This window comes from Anabas testudineus, chromosome 2 (assembly GCF_900324465.2).
Source record: "Anabas testudineus chromosome 2, fAnaTes1.2, whole genome shotgun sequence".
Lineage (NCBI taxonomy): Eukaryota > Metazoa > Chordata > Actinopteri > Anabantiformes > Anabantidae > Anabas > Anabas testudineus.
Window position 1 is genome coordinate 12,588,617 of NC_046611.1, and position 17,309 is coordinate 12,605,925.

The 17,309-nt window shown below is 39.5% G+C and overlaps 2 protein-coding genes and 1 non-coding gene across 3 annotated transcripts; all 3 read right to left on the bottom strand.

The window, feature by feature from the left end:
• Positions 1 to 2,286: 2,286 nt before the first annotated feature.
• slc19a2 (solute carrier family 19 member 2) lies at positions 2,287 to 10,459 on the bottom strand. The gene is made up of 6 exons (XM_026363580.1): positions 9,519 to 10,459; positions 6,847 to 7,404; positions 6,487 to 6,733; positions 6,146 to 6,338; positions 5,140 to 5,281; positions 2,287 to 4,914 (listed from the first exon to the last, which is right to left on the bottom strand). Exons 1-6 carry the CDS (start codon positions 9,639 to 9,641, stop codon positions 4,759 to 4,761), a joined length of 1,419 nt encoding a protein of 472 aa, XP_026219365.1. The 5' UTR covers positions 9,642 to 10,459; the 3' UTR covers positions 2,287 to 4,758.
• Positions 6,004 to 6,086, bottom strand: trnal-cag. Its single transcript has one exon. It is a non-coding gene; the product is annotated as a tRNA-Leu (tRNA).
• Positions 10,460 to 10,504: 45 nt separating the features above from the next.
• atg3 (autophagy related 3) lies at positions 10,505 to 17,299 on the bottom strand. The gene is made up of 12 exons (XM_026363582.1): positions 17,108 to 17,299; positions 16,747 to 16,788; positions 16,565 to 16,614; positions 15,528 to 15,598; positions 15,055 to 15,162; positions 14,713 to 14,765; positions 14,270 to 14,357; positions 14,148 to 14,182; positions 13,909 to 14,061; positions 13,429 to 13,556; positions 12,974 to 13,042; positions 10,505 to 12,691 (listed from the first exon to the last, which is right to left on the bottom strand). The coding sequence occupies exons 1-12, from the start codon at positions 17,177 to 17,179 to the stop codon at positions 12,610 to 12,612; spliced, it is 951 nt and encodes a 316-aa protein (XP_026219367.1). The 5' UTR covers positions 17,180 to 17,299; the 3' UTR covers positions 10,505 to 12,609.
• Between the last annotated feature and the right edge of the window lie 10 nt (positions 17,300 to 17,309).

A 17,309-nucleotide genomic window follows, 5' to 3' on the forward strand; every position in this document is an offset into this window, starting at 1 on the left:
GGATGCACAATAAACCGTGTTGTACCGTAGTGCTTGGAGGCGCCTTTCATTCTATGATTGGCATCGGGCACAACAGATCCTAACCTGAACAAGTATCAAATCAATTAAGACAATTAGACCATTATCAAGTTAACAGACATGTCAAGCCTAGGGTGACTCAAGACAAGTCAGATAAAGGCCCACATCAAGTCTCAAGTCAGTGGAGACACATTCAAGTTCAGCCAACTGAGCAATTAAGAGATTTGAAGTTTTCATTCCTGACCCCAGTAAACCACCTTCTTGGAACAGGCCTTGGTTCAACCCTCAGTGACAGGAAAGATCAACCGGTCTGAACCTTGAACCAGTTGATCCGATTGCTACAAAACAAAACACTGTGTTATGAATTCTAAACACATCACATTTCTGAATCATTGACTTTTAGATGTATTTGGATATTTAGTTTAATGTATTGTAATTTAATAATCCTCTGAGATAGTGTCCTTTATCTCTATCTTTGATACAACTGCAAAGAGCTGTTTGTGCTGTTGTACATTTTACATGTTTACCAACCCCCCTTCCCCCTTCACAGACTGAAATATCCCTGTGCAAGTAGTTTCCTCTACCATTGCACCACCAACTTGCACAAAAACTGGTTCATGCAGGACAGTTTTTGACCTTCTTAGTAACCTATGCAGGTTTTTGGGTTAAAGTTACTACTGCCATTTCCTGTGCATACATTGCGTCATTGAGGACAGTATGGATCATATGAACCTTCTCTTGTGCAGAGGCCCTCTGAAATTTTGTGCTATAGGAAACTGACAGTTACACCTATGCAAGGGCCGACCCTGGGTTCAGGAACTCATGATTTCCAGAGAATGAATCGTGAACATTGAACTACATACACTGCTATGGTTTTGAACTTCTCCTGCTGAAAAGGCGATTCAGGCCATAAAAGTGCGATTGAATGGCTATAAAAGCTTTAGTTGCTAGAAAGCTCCCAAAGCAGTTAGAAAGGTGTTTCCTTCTTATTTTTAGTCTAGAGGCAAGATATTTGATGCTAAATAATTTATATATATATTTGGTTTATAAAAATTGCTTGTACATAGAATTATACACACTACTTGCCTCATCGTGAAAAACCTTTTCATGATGTTGACAGTTTTGCTTTATTATGTAAAATATCTCAGTAACTACTGGATGGATTCACAAGGAATTAGTTTCAAGTTTTTATTGGTTATTGGACTTAATTGTAACAGTATTGATGATCCTGTTATTATTCAGTGCCACCATGCAGTCCAGTCCTTTTTGTCTTTAGCCCAGGCAAGATGCTTCTGACGCTGTCTGTTGTTCAAGAATGGCTTGACACAAGGAATGCGACAGCTGTAACCCATGTCTTGCGTACATCTGTGCGTAGTGGTTCTTGAAGCACTGACTCCAACTGCGGTCCACTCTTTGTGAATCTCCCCCACATTTATGAATGGGTTTTGTTTTTACAATTCTCTCCAGGGTGCGGTTATCCCCATTGCTTGTACACTTTTTTCTACCACATCTTCTCCTTCCCTTCGCCTTTCCATTAATGTGCTTCGACACAGAGTTCTGTGAACAGCCAGCCTCTTTTGCAATGACCTTTTGTGTCTTGCCCTCCTTGTGCAAGGTGTCAATGGTCGTCTTTTGGACAACTGTCAAATTAGCAGTCTTCCCCATGATTGTGTAGCCTACAGAACTAGACTGAGAGACCATTTAAAGACCTTTGCAGGTGTTTTGAGTTAATTAGCTGATTAAAGTGTGGAAAAATCCTTTCTTTGTATTGGTCTTAAGTAATATTCTAATTTTCTGAGATACTGAATTTTGGGTTTTCATTAGTTGTCAGTTATAATCATCAAAATGGAAAGAAATAAACACTTCACATATATCAGTCTGTCACATTATACAAGTTTCACCTCATAAATAGAATTAGTTAACTACATCAACATATTCTAGTTATATGACCAGCACCTGTACTGCTTTATTTAAACACTGTATGAGAATACACACTTCTGTTTCACACAAAAAAATCATCATTTGCTGGTTATAAAACTTTATTGATAATAGTTATTGCATAGAGACAGCAGCTTTTTCAAGTATCACACAAGTTTAACACAAACATTTATTCAGTCAGTCTTCACACCTTTACAGTTTTGGCAGATAAGCTATGTGCAGAGGACTTAATATATGATGTCTAAAAATAGTGCAAAGATAACTGTAATTTTGAAGTAACATCTTATGTTTATGGTATGGTTAACAAGTGAAACATTCAAACCCCAAATGTTTAAAATGCATGGCAACTTTATAAAGAGTAACACATTTTCAATTCAGGATTTTACATATAGTTTTCCAGCTTTCTGAAGATATTTGACATTGGTGGGTCGCCTGACTAAATTAGGTAAGTATTTAGTAAATGTAATGTTGGATAATAAACAATGGGATTGTCCAGGAAAAGGTTCTACTGCTAGAAAAGTAACTGTTATCAGTGTCATCACTGTTAAGTGAGACATCACCTTTTTTATGACACAAAAAAAAAAAAACTAGAGGCTGCCACAGAGTCCAGCTGCCTACACCAGCATGTCTATAGATTGATTGCTCCAAGTAGCCATGTTTTAGTGTAAAATTGATGTCTAATATTTGTTCAGTAGAAAAGAAAAGTCATTATTTAAATGTTTTCAAATGCAGATACATGTATTTTACATTTGGCCACATTCTTTTATTTCTTCAAAATATATTTTGTTTTGTATAAGACAATAATTTGGTCAATACAAATCAATATCTGCCAGCAATTGTGGAGTACTGTGTGTGTATTCAAAGCCTTATATTCTGCCACAAAGCTACACAGGTGTCCAGCAACTATAAAAAACACATCAGGGAAATACACTTACCCTAACTTTTAACACAAACACACACTGCAGTTTCTCTTGACCCAACACTGCACACAGTACGGCTGCTGTAAATACTGATTACACCAAAAACGCCACTGAAAATAGTTCTTGCACCATTTCCTTCTTTTAGAATAATGGTTGTTAAAAAATGACCAGCTATTACAAGAAATTATTCAGCCTTTTAAAAACCAACGATGTCTTCGCTAGAAACCAATGGGCTGGGACCCATAGACTAAATAAAGAAGTCATATAGTGCTGGAGGACTGGGAATCTTCAACGACATAGTGCTGAGAGACTGTTGAATTATTTTCTTGACATTTGTTAACTTTTCCTTGGGAAGTTTCTTAGAAAAAAACAAAGCAGCTTTTTAGGCACTTAAACACACAAACAATGGATTCTTCATCAGTAATGAATATCTTACACAGATACAAACTAACATGAACAGTGTTCATTAAAAGACACAGTAGATACAGATAAGCCAACTACTGATACATTAGTACCAATTCATATAACAACCAATGCAATTACAGTAGGAAATAGCAGCAGCAGTGGTAAGGTGCCATTCTCAATGTTTCATTCACGGAAAGTCTAAGGCATCAACTTCAGTAAGCCGGTAAGTAAAATAGATTCTTGTACATTTGTAACATTGTGCAGCCCAAGTATAAGATTGAGCTGATTATCACACTAAATCAAGTGATTATTTCATGTCAAGAGTCTTTATAACCTACCATTTAAAGGTTTGGGCTCACTTAGAAATGTCCATGATGTGGACATTATTCATATTATGGCTATTAAAGCTGCATAAGTGTACAGAGGACCATCATCAGTAAGATGTATGTTTGGTAGTGGTCGAACATTATGGGTTTTTCAATGACAAATGACGATCTTTAGAGCGCAGAGAAGGCGATAGCCAATATGTTGTATTTTTTTCTCTTTTTGCATCAGATACAATACAATTCATGAATTACATATGAGACACACATATGCTGATCTTAAATGAGCATTTAGTGATTTTTTAAATTTCAAAATAAAAAAAAGTATGGTAAACATGGCTGACCTACACTCCGTACAGTCCTTGAACGCCCCACTAGCACTGCTGCAGCTCATAATGATAATGATGCTGCTCTACTGCTCTACCAACTGAGCTACCTGCTGCCCCAATACTACATGGTTTAAAACTTATAAGAAGACAAAGGTAAATATCTGATATATTTGTGTGTGTCAGGGAGCTGCCATTAAAATGTGAGTCTTCTTGATTTTCTCAGAGATGCAGGAGGTTTCTTATTCTGAGAATTTCTGCTTGTTCAACAGATGTTTTGAAACTATTTTACTTTCTAAGTGACCCAAAACATTTGAACGGTAGTTTGTGTGTGACTTAACAAAGCACCATGATCCAACATGGCAGCTATAAAGAGCCTTTCGGCATCTTTTCAGTCGTTGTTCCTAACAGAGTGAGTATCGTCTGGTCATGATGTTCAGTCTCTGCTCTTCTCACATCATTTCTGTTGTAAAAAAACTATTATGCCCAGTGTGTAAAGAGCTTTTGCCGTCTGCTACACGTCTGTACCGCTGGTGCTGGAGTTGCAGGTCTAACACACTCATAACACATTAGATATAACAAGGATATAATGAGAACATGACTGTTTCGGTCAGCTTGTTCTGCAACCTTTCTGCCGCCTCGTGGCCAAGCTTTTTAAAGAGTGTTTTAAGCAATGTAGGCAAAGACACAGCAACTAGCGCGCAGTAATACTGCCTGTAGCCTTCGCGTCCAACTTCTACTCTACACAATAAAGTAACTGTGTGAAGCTCATCATGTGGCGTCATTGTGCTCACTGACTTTTAGTGTGTGCGGAGCTAATAAATATTACTATGTGCTATCACTGATTGGAGGAGAGTCTGATGAGCCTGCTTGGTTGCTGGCCAGGTCGTCCTGATTAGAGCGCCTCCCAGAGGCCAGTTTCCAAAGCCCAGCAAGTAGGAAGACAACAGAAATTAATGAAAAGTAACCGCCATAGATGAGGAACTGTGGGGAGAAAACAAGATAAAATCAGTAACTTGTGCACTTTGTGATTAACACAGGTAAAAAGAAAAAACATATTTTGATTTAGCTGATTAGAAATACAGTGTAGATGTTGTAAATGGCTGTTTTCTTTGATGGAATACCTACATAGTTGTACAGAAGACCATCATCAGCAAACACGATAATGTATGTTTAGTTACAACTATAGCTGGAGGGTACTTCACTGACCTGAGTGAAGACATCAAGACCCAGGCCTGCTGAGTCCACCACCACCACAGTGAGCAGAGTCCACAGCAGTAGAGCCACAAAAGTGTTGACTCCAAACACCAAAGCGTACCGCTGCATGTTGAGATTGGCTGCAATCTGATATCTGATGAGTCAGAGGGCAGAGCATAGGGAACATGTTGAGGACAGTTTAGAAATACTTGAGTGTAGTGGTTAAGAAAGATGAGATACACACACAGCCAACCACCTCAACTAGGGGCAATAAACAGAGAGACAACACGAGAACCCCTCGTGATCCTGCTATTGTTTGAGCGGAGTTTATTTTTGCTGGAGTGGTGATTCAGCTCTGTGTTCCCACGCTTCAGAGCGGAACGTATTCAAAACTCGTGCTTCTTATTTTGCATCTCACATTTCAAAGGTTTGGTTTATTGCAGCCCCAAGGTGTTTACACATTATGGTCAGTGGTTGCTGCAATCTCCACTGCAGTTACACAAGTTTCCCTTTTCTGTCTTTCAAATTTCTCCTTGTCTACAAAACTGAAAAACTATTTTCATAAAACAAATGATTTGCATATACAACTAATTTAAAACATTTTTCAGAGTCTCTGTTATTTAAAAAAAATAAAACAAATAATAATAATAATAATAATAATAATAATAATAATAATGAGTACTTTTTTGATCCCCTTGGGGAAATTGTGTTTGGACAGCTGCCAAATAGTACATGTTGGCGCTATTATGGGGTTTCGGTGTCTTGTCCTTTGACTCCTCAGCAAGTAGGCAGGAGGAACCAGGAATCAAACCACTCACCCTGGGGTTCGTAGACAACTGCTCTACTGCCTGAGCTACTGCCGCCCCAAAAACTTTCTGTCAGAAGTTGGATTCGAACCCACACCTCCAGGGGAGACTGCGACCTGAACACAGTGCCTTAGACCGCTCAGCCATCCTGACTGATTTACACTACTGTGCAACATCTACTGAAACAGAAAGCTAAATGTCTTCATACTTACGTGGCCACAGTGATGAGCAGCATGTAGGTGGTTCTGAAGAGGATGTACGAGCTGTAACATAGCCAGATGTCCCTCAGTATGTCCATGACAAATACACACACAGCCATAAGCAGAGAGAGGACACAGAGGACCAGCTCCCCCCACACAGTCCAGCGCACAGGCAGGTAGCCCACCAGCAGAGCTGCCAGAGCCCCTGTGAACCAGCAGAGCAGCTGTCAGAAATACTGTTCATTCATACAAACCTTAAGATACATCAGTATAGAAGACCTGCTGGCTGGTATGGAGCACATTTTACCATCAAAAAACTAAACCCAAAACATACAAATCTGATCGAGTCTCACCCAGCAATGTGGAAAGTGTCTCTACGTAACCGTTGTAGATTTCATAGTCCTGGGAAGGACGAACTTTCTCCCATAGAGCCTGAGCGTAGTTGATAATCTGGAAGTAGCCACAGGTGGCCAGAGCCCACCACAGCGACCAGGCCAGCAGGGGGCGACATCTGTAGCACTGCTTGAAGTCATCAAACAGTATCCGCAACACCTCCGCAAGACCACCGCTGCCACTTTCTGTCTCAGGCGACCTGGATGTCTGTATGTAAGATACAGCCATGTGACTCAGTGTGTTTCTTCATGTAAATAAAGTGATTCAAACATTAACAGAACATATCAAATTCCATATGAACACAGCAGCTTGTCACTCACTGTAGAAATATCGTGGCTGTTCAGAGGAAGTTTGCTCTGTGGATCATCGGCTTTCTCCATGAGAGAGGTGCTGCTATTGCGCCTCTCCTCCACTGCTCCTTGACGTCTGTGGAAGAACAAGCTCCTCTTGGGCATGGGTAGAAACCATGGAGCGACAAAGGCCACGGCGGCCGAGGCCAGAGTGATGATAACGAGGTAGAGCAGCTGAACTTTGGCTACGGAGAGCAGCAGCTGACCGGTCAGAGATCCAGCAGCCGATCCAAAAAGAGTGATGCTGCGGCAGTAACCCGTCACTCTCTGGTAGTGTGCTGGATCCACCACACTGTAGATGTAGGAGTAGTAGGCAACCTCAGAGGCTGTGGCCAGCCCAAAGAAAAACTCCAGAAGCTGCATGGCCAGCATTCCCTTTGCCTTCAGCAACATTATGTAGGTAACTACCAAGCTAGTGGCCTGCAGAACCAACACAGGCTTATAACAGAGGTAGTCAGTGGCCAGGAAGATGGGGAACAGCAACGCCAGATAGGAGTATGTCCATACTGGATAGATTTCATTGACAACCTGCAGATAACAGAGAAAGACTTAGAGATTTACAGTTCACTTCGATAGTTTGATATTAGCACAGCACTTTGTGTAACAAACCTCTACACTTCAGTTTTTGTTTTGCATTCATGTTTTTATGGTTGAGGGCTTTCGAAACACGTGATCTACAATGTGCCTAAAAAATTCACAACATGGACGACTGGATATTCTGCACCTGTTGTAACAGCTTTGACTTACAAGGAGATCTTGTTGAGATAGTCTAAAACCTGTTTTTGACCCAGCTTTTCCAAGACTTTAGATGCCGAACAGATGATGGATAAAAGGCAGACTCCAGTTAGTGTGATCTAGCATCTCCCTTTGAAAGATTTTCCTAGACCTTAACCTTGTGGAGGTAATTAATTCAGGATTAACCAGAAATTCCACAGGATCTAACCCTTTTTTCAAGAGAGATTAGTCTGTATTAAATCTGGACTGATCTACACAAAATAGGACAGAGACATTTAAACACATCCTGTCCTTTTATTATGAGCAAGCAATCCTAAAGCAAGCTCATCTGTGATTTTGAAGGTGTCACTGCTGGAATAGTAATATAAAATGTGGATTTGGGACTTGTTCAACTAAAAATTGGATTTGAGTTCCCACATTGTATTAAGCGTATTAATGAGCCTCTGCACCACCAACTGCATGTAAACCATTGAGCTTCCATTTCATTTTCAAGTGAATAATGTGCATCAGCAGATACCAGGTACAGTATAATGGATAAGTAATCGTGTTTTAGGTGTTAGAGTTGTTCAGCTAGAAACATAGATATACAGGGGATAGAGGGAAGGGGTATACCATTGATATACAGTTATACATTCACTAGAGTAGAACCACAAGAAGCTGAAAGTCAGTGAAATCCTTTAAGACAGAGCTTCGAGGGAACAAATCTTTGGCAACAACATCCTACTTCCGTGATGGACGGAAAACTGTGACAACTGCCAAAACGTGGGCAAAACTTTGGCAAAAACATCCCAACTTTCTGGACGGATGTGTAACTATAACAACTACCAAAACTTTGGCAAAACTGGCAAAACTTAGCAAAAACATCCAACAACATTTTGGTATCCATATGAGAACTGCTATGTCATTTTGACTTGATGTCACCAGCCATTCATTTCTAACTCCCATAAAGGGACTTTCACAAACACTGAGATCCTCCAGAACAGAGTTCACATTAATTCAAGGAAGATGAAACTACAGAACTTAAACAGACTCCAACACACTCCTGATGTGCAAGTTGTGCTCCAATGTGCAACTTTTGGGAATCAAGCTGAAGGTTTTAATCAGCTGCTGATCAGCTTATAATTCACGCTCAGGATCAGTTTACTAATTTCTGTGTTCACACATTAAGGCCACATTTTGAGGTTATGCAGGTTAGAAAAATAGCCACTATATGCTTCATGTCTTATTTTACAGAAATAAAATAAATACATTAAACCACCCGAAACAACGACCTCTGGAGCCAATTCAGTAAGTAAAGTCTTCACATTTATAGCTCAGAATGAGAAACTAACTTTTTTTTTATTACATTAGCTCTAAGAGCAGCCAGAAAACATTAGTTTGGCAAACACATCCTGGAGGGTCACCAAACATGATGACTCAATGTGTCCTGTCTGTGTCATGACTTGTTATTTCATTGGTGTTAAAAAACATTGTAAAAATAATAATTCCCTGTTCATGGACAGACTTGAGTTTCCTCCCCTGACCTTGAGCTTCTCTGATTGGTTAGAAGGACGAGCCTCGCTCAAAAACCTTAAACAGGGATATCAGCGCTGCTGGGTGAGTCTGGGTCACAGCGACCTCTCCTCATGAAGATGAGTGTTGGAGCGCATGTTTACAAGCATGAGCACAAAATGAGGATGAACTGTGGCTTTAAGCAGCACAGCTACAGGTGCTTCAGTCTCATTCAGAGAAAGGCAGTGTTTAAAATGTCGCTTTTCAAATGAGGATTCAGTTCTTTCCACGTCTGTTGTTTTTTAAAATCTCCTGTTAATTAATTAATTGTGGCTCATGCTGGACACGGTCAACCGATGACGTCAAAAGGTAAGACACATGCAGCCTTTAGCGTTTAGCCTGTTAAGCTAACTCACCTGTGTCTCCGTCAGGTTCTTGTCCGGTCCCATGAGGTAGGCGGTGAGGAAAGGCTCCGAGGGACGCAGGCTGGAGAAGAAGCCGTAAGCGCACAGCAGGAGAGTCGGGTAAAGTACAGACATGTTGGACCACTGGAGAACATTACACGACCTCTGCCAAAACCATCTGACGACATCCTGCCTCCTTCCCTCGTGGTGGTGACGTCAAAAAATAAAAGACCAATGGCCAGCCTCCTGGTGCACTACCGCCACCCGACCGCAACCAGCGGTAGTGCAGCTGCCGCTCTCGCAGCTTCAGAACTTGTGTGAAAATTGTTGGTTTTTAAAGATTTCTTCATGATCGCAGTAATTTGAAGACAGATGTCAGTACTTCCAATAGTGCGAGGTACAAAGAACCTGGTAATAGTTAATTCGGCGTCGTTTTAACACTTAAAAAACAGATGTAAACGATAACAGGAAACAGTAAATCTTTATGGCCTATATGTGTTTACGTTAGGGCAGATTAATCACGCCAAATTAAACATTAAGAGTTAAGATATGAGTTAAGTGCTCAGCATGTATACTGAGGCACACTGGGCAATGCAAAATAAGCCTCGTTAATAGTCTATATTTGCCAACACTTTGGAAAAGCTAAGTAAGCCGAATTAGCTATTAACAAATGCTATTTGCTTTGTTTTATTGCAAGTGCAGACATTTTTCACCCAAACATCTAAAAAACCTGATGATTCTTAAGTAAATTCTGAAGGGTTCACTCGCTGAAACATTGTGGCTCATTCTATAATTTAGGGTACATTTCATGTCAACCAAAAAGTGAGTAAATCAGTATTTTTTTACACTAGATGATTTTGTAATAGACCACCTTAATGTGCTAAATTAGATAATAGATAATAAGAGATCGGCATCTGTGGCATAGATCCTTGCTTTCAGTTCTCCCACCACCCCCTCCCAAGGCCTAATAAATAAATCCACAAAGACCATTCTGTTCATAACATTTGGGAATCTCTTTATTGATAAATGTGCATTACTTTAAAAATTTCAACTGTTAACACTGAGAGAGTTACATCAGGAGACAAGACCAACGGAGACTGAAGAACAGTGAGAATTACTGAAGCTTTGTTTAGTTTAGTAAGTGCTGTCTGAAACATGAAACTGTAATAAGCCAAGTATGGTTTAGAAACAAAAAAGTCCAGCATACGGACACCGGATGGTTTGTGACAATAAAATTATTTGTTTAGCGAAGGTGCTGCAAACTTGATATCAGAGGCAACCTTCACATAGTTCAGACACACAAAGTCGAGATAAATCACAATGACAAAATCTGTCTTACGGCTATGAGGAAAATAAAAAATCCAGAGTTGAAATAAAACAAACAAACAAACAAACAAACAAACAAACAAACACAGCATATAAGCCAACCGCAGGGCTGGGCCGTCGACACATTCAGAGAATTAGATTTTAAGACAACTGGCGCAGAGAGCTGATAGGTGGAAGCAACAATAGTCACTGCGGCAAAGCATGGGAACAATATTGATAATAGTCAATAGGCTTCTATAAATGTTGCCGTCAGTACAATAGTTCCAAGATGTTTTAGAAAGTAAAGTCAATAGGCATCAGCATCCACAGATCTTAAAAGACAATGACAAGAGATAGCACAGAATAAATCCTCAAGACCCACTGTTCACTGGCTGCTCAGCAAAAGCCACATATTTCCCTTAGGAGCTGGTGCAGAACCAACCCAGAGCTAAAAAGAAGAATGAATATTGGACTTACATTCATCAGGTGGACACAGACAAAATTATGCTAATATCAATATCATGTTGAGTTTCCAGGCATGTTTTCCAGAGCCCATCTAATTCTTACTAACTCCACAGGTTTAGACACAGACAATCTGGGTTAATTCATTTTCACATTTGAAACAGTGAACACTGTGTGGAATGGGGTGAGTTCATTGAAATCCTCTTAGCAAGAACTTTGTGAAAGTCCACCACATTGTGGTCACAACGATAAAGCTGTAGAGAAACATCAGAGGCGCAGTCCAACCTTTTGGGATGAAGCCTTGTCTGCAGTCTTCTTTAGAGAGAACTGTTTCATCCTTGTGCCTAGTACACAGAGACAGGTAGCTCATAATGATTGGAAGTAGGGTGAAGCTATCAAACAGCTTTGTCAAAAGGGAAAAGAACAACTTAAAGGATAGAGCTAGTCAATTTTTCTAAATTTGTTTTTGTCAACTAATATTTTCATTGTTGTTCAAAAACTGTTAAAAACACATCAGTGAACCCTGCTACTACCTGATCTGTTCTACACATGTGCAATAAAGCAAGTTACAGCTGTGTTTTAGTTGGTATATTACAACATGTTGGCAGAGTTTTTTTAGTTGTTCCTAATTTTTGGGCTGTAAACTACATTCAAAAAATAAAACCTTGACTTTAAGTTCATCTTGTCAACAGGTTTTAAAAGCAAATATTTTAGGTTGATCTGACTAGATGAACTTAAAATATTTGTTCTCAACTCAATAATTAAATTTTGTGAAAGCTGTGGACAAGATAATTAAATTAAATAATACTCGCTTGTACACTCTGAAATTAATTTCTACACAAAAGTGACTAGTAAAAAACAATGTCTTTTTTAAACATTAGGAGCTCTTAAACAAAAAGTAATCCCATTTATCTTGACACAGAAACATGTCACCCATTGGAGCGGGTTGTTTCACTGATTAGTTTTTAACAGTTTTCAGTGTAGCTCTAATGCCCAAACAGACAAGCTAACTCAGGCTCTCGATTCAGAGTTGTTGCCAGGCTAGCAGCACTAATCACATCTGTCTCTGTACTCGGCACACACAGATGAGATTGATAACGGTCTTCTGACAAGGTGTCTTTGACAGCTGTTTCCCAAAATGTCAGACTGCTTCTTTAACAGACGGTTTTGTCACATACCATGAATATTCCCTGTATCCTGCACCCATGCAAAGTGTCTCAGTAACACGCACGCACAAATCACAAACCAGTTGTAGTCAGAGCTGACCAGATATAATCTGCGACCTTTCCCCATGTGCAGATGTTGCATTAGCAGAGGCAGCCGGATACTAATGAAGCTACATGGTGAAGTGTCTTGTGTAGTCATATTCTATTGTGGGGATGACAGCCTGGACAAACTTGAGGAAAATCAGAAGATACCTGAAAGTCTCAGTTAAGAAACAAAGATGTTGAGCAGTGGTGCATTCTGTGCAGCAGTGGATGTTTTATCCATTCAAGCAAAGCTCAAGCACATGTGGCAGGTAGTTGCTGGGATATCTTCTCCTTTTCATTCGATCCATAAATATTTTTCATTTAGAAATGTAAAAAGTACCATAAAGCAAACTATTGACATTTATCAGTAACCAACAATCAGTGTTGTCACTGGTGACCAATGGTTCAAAGAAACAGACATGGAACATGTTCTTCACTATGAAAGGATACATATGCACTCCCAGCTCTCCTCCTCCTTCTGCCACAGTTTCAATGATCTTTTTCATCACTTCAGCATGCCTGAAAGGAAAGGTTAGATCACTCTACTTTACTATACTTTAGCATTCACTACACAACAAAACACAAACACTTGTTCATTTAGATGTCATGCATTACTGCATATGAACTGCTGACTGCAATATCTTAATATAGGACACAGATGAGTATAGCTGGGCAATATTTTCAACAAGTGAAGAAACCCAGTGCCTTCACACTACATTTAAATATCTCAGTCAGTATCAGTTAATAACATTCATATACATGTCCTAGAACCAATTTTAACGCTGGTAAAGTTGCACTTAAAACAGTCACATGAACAGTGTTTGCTTGTGATAACGTTCTTAAACTGCTCTTAAACATCATCTGCATCAAAAGAAAAAAGGTGCATTTCCATTTGTCTTCCTCACCTGCATGGGTGGACAGAGCACATGGCTGGTGGAGGAAGGTGTGGGTGGTTCTCAATGGTCACTGTTTTCTTCACATGGTCCTGGCTGATGTCCTCATACATCTGTTCTACAGTCAGTGGCTGCCTGTCCTGGGAGACGTGACAACAGCTGGATGAGCTCACTGCTTTTAGTTTTCTGTCCCCGTCTGTTTCATTTAGTCTTTATTTTCCATATTTGTCAAGAATAACGGAATCGCGCCACATTATTTGTAACTTTAATCATCAAAATTCTGTATCTGTCCTAGTAATCAGTGTTACCCGACTCCTGCAGAGAAGTACATTAGCTTAATTCTGTGAAGATCCTTTATTCTGATTAAGCAAATGTCTCCCGTCTCCTATAAAACACACTGATACTTTCCTGCTCATACGTATCCAGGCTTTTTGAGAAAAAACTGTTCATTAAACAGCATTTAATGAAGCTGGATTTTGCCCAGTTACTTACTTCATCATATCCAAACAGCCAGAGTCTGGGCGTCTGGTAGTATTTATCATACGTGATGTAGAGGTCATATGTTCTAGTCTGCAGGATGGCGTCTTCACTCCCAGGCTCTGCTTTGGCTTTAGTCTCTACTATTTTAGTAGTGTCCAGGGTGGCCTTGTGACAGGAAAAATAATTAACTGATGATAACAAATAGCAGACAACACAACAAATAACATGCAGTAATGTTCTGAGGCTTCTACCTCATCTGTTTCCAACAGGCCACTTTCTTCGTATTCTGAAAAAGTTAAAGCATTAAGGACATGAGTTCCACTGCAGGACTTATTGAAGACATACTGTTATGATACAAGTGAGATATGAATACCTTCCATATCTGCTGCTTCACCATCTTCATCATCGTCTTCATCATCATCACCACAAGATGCTGCAGACGTGGCATTCATATTCTTGTCCTAAAGGGATACACGACTCATCTGTACCTTAGCGTGAAATAAAAGGGCACTCTAAGAGCTCCACCTCTAAACCGGAGCAGTAGATCCCATTTCCCTCCATTGTTTTCTAGTGGCTGGTGGTTTATAGGGAAATACCTGAAAACCTGGGCACATAAACCAAACATCCACCATATGAATGTCTAAATAACACAGGTGACATGTAAAAAGCCTGAACTGGTCCTTTTACAGAATTGGCTGTTGGGTGACTACTGAAGTCATCATCTGATATACTAATACATCATATTCAACCACAATAAACACAAAACTAAACTAAAATGTCTAAAAACATGTCTTACTAAAAATATAGAAAGCATACCTTACTGTTGTCCAGTGAAATTTCTCGTACAGCATCTGTGACTCCTAACACACCTGCAGAAACACATTCAGCATCATTATCATCAGTGTTACAAATGGCTGTACCTGGACACACATTAAGAATTGGCCTATTTCAGTTCATTTTTATTTCCATTTGATCCTTTTACATAAAATTACATAAATATTTGCTATTATTCATCAACCAATCATTATTTAATATTATTTCAATATGAACCATAATATATTAGGAGGTGAAACTGATTATATCCCACATGGGCTTTTGGTCTGAATACCTGAACCTGATACATTTCAGGATAGAATTCATGAAATGACTGTGTCTTACCTGAGTTGTGGTACGTATCTACCCAGCCCCCGTCTCCATCATCCTCCTCTATGATAGCTTCCAGTTCATCTGAATACTCCATCTGTTTACATCGCTTATAACAGGGAACTGCAGGAGCACAAACACAGTCAGCATCAAAAGAGGTGGGGTTAACCCCAAAACAGAAAACGAAAAATAGGACAGACTTCACTTGTGACCGACGTTAGTCATTTATCAGGCTCTGATATCAAAAATGTTTAATAGGGTTATATAAATAACAGTTCTCACTATCAGTGTTGACTGTAATCAGTTTAATGCAGATTGCAAAGCACTGGAAGATTCAGAGTTGCTTCACAAGGGAACTTAATTTATGGGGAACTGTGAATGACCACAATTTGTAACAAAGCAAGTGTCTGGAAAATCAAAGTCAGAAACCAAACAGAAATATAACATGAGCAGCATGAGCAGCCACTTTAAACCCATTTCTTACCTACCATTACGTGTCAGAAGAAACTGTTTATCTTGGGGCAAATATGGCTTCACCTTGACCTCTTCTCCTGTGGCCCTGAAGAGACAAGGAAGCACAAATATTAAAAACTTTATTTTAGGCAACCTCATCATGTATTTTGTTCTTTTTATGTTGTTACTAAAAACAATGGTCTAATATGTCCTTGATTTAAATCCGATGTAAGTCACTTCAACTTCCTGGTTTTATATAGTTTCATCGTGTGGTCAAATTTCTCTTAAAGAGGAACACAATTTGATTTAAATGTTTTGTGTTTTATCCTACAAGGCCCAGATAATCACATTCAAAGAAGGATGCCCACTATATCATCAAAAATAACAATGTTAATACTGTGAATGATGGCAAAAAATAATACTTGTTAAATACACAAGATAATAAACAACAACAAGCACAACTGTTCATTTTATTTTCTTCCTCAATAATGGAAATGTGAAACCATCGGTACATTTCATAAAGAAGAATATTGAACTTTACGTGAAATTGAAGAATACAATAGAAATGAGACAATCGCACACACAAAAAGTTAAGGTATTACTGAGAAGGCTTTTTGTAAATGTACTCACAAGCATTACTGTGTTCGTAAGGAACATAACAGCAACCTCAGCAATAATGTAAGAATACTACAGAAACAGCAGTGACCAAAGTGATAATATACATTACTATGTATAACAGTAACCACAGCACTAACATTACTACAAGTAGTAACAGTAGTAACAACAGCTCTTCCTGCGTGCTGCAGCTAAGTTGCTTGGGTTCAATGTGACTCCCTCCCCTGGGTGCTTAGTATTAGGGCAAGAGTGTAGATTATACCCAAACAAACAGGACATTTAACTCACAACAGCAGGATGAACATTTTTTGATGAGCTAGACAAACAAGCAAGCTTTCTGGGTAGGATGTATTCTTAGAATCCCTTTAGTAACACAGCACTAACTTATGGTTAATGTTAACATAACATATTATTAAAAGCAGTAACCACATTCATAACTGTGTGACTGGACTCTCACCATTTCCATGTGGGGCAATGATGAACCAAGTGATCTCCAGCTGCTACAAACTACAGGACAAAAAGACAGCACTGACTTCCAACTATACATTTACAGATAGGCTGTGAGATTTAAAGTATTTACATGAAACAGGTAAGTTCATAAAACACACAGTCTGAATATTTAGATGGACATGTCCTCACCTCCTCAGGGGTAATGACTCCAGTCTCTTTGAATTTCGATTCCTGAAATTGATTAATGACAATATTGATTAACTAACAAAACTGAATCAGAGGGATATCTGGACTTAATGCAACGTTATAGTATTGAAGGTATTGAACCCCAGCCAGCTGTAAACAGAGGTTGATCTGCGCACTGAGCAGAACTGTGCAGATGTACGAAGGGTCGATATTCTACTAGCTACTCAATATGAGCCTGTAATGAGTTGGTAGGTAACACTAACACTAACACTGCACTGAACAGCACTGGTGCTGGGTTCATGTGTTTGTGACATCTCATTAGCCACCACCCACCAACAAGCTAGCTCATGCAATGTAAGTTTACCTTCAGCACTGGAGTGAGGAACTCCGCCACGCCGAGAGCCGTGCCTTTCACCGTGTTTATCACGTTCTGCATCGTGTCGACCTCCCTGTGGATGAAACGAAGCCTCTTCTAAAAGCGTCCGGTCAAAGTGAAAGCTCAGATTGATTAATTCGACATAGCCACAACAGCAGAGTGTCAGTTAAGAGCAAGTCACATGATACGC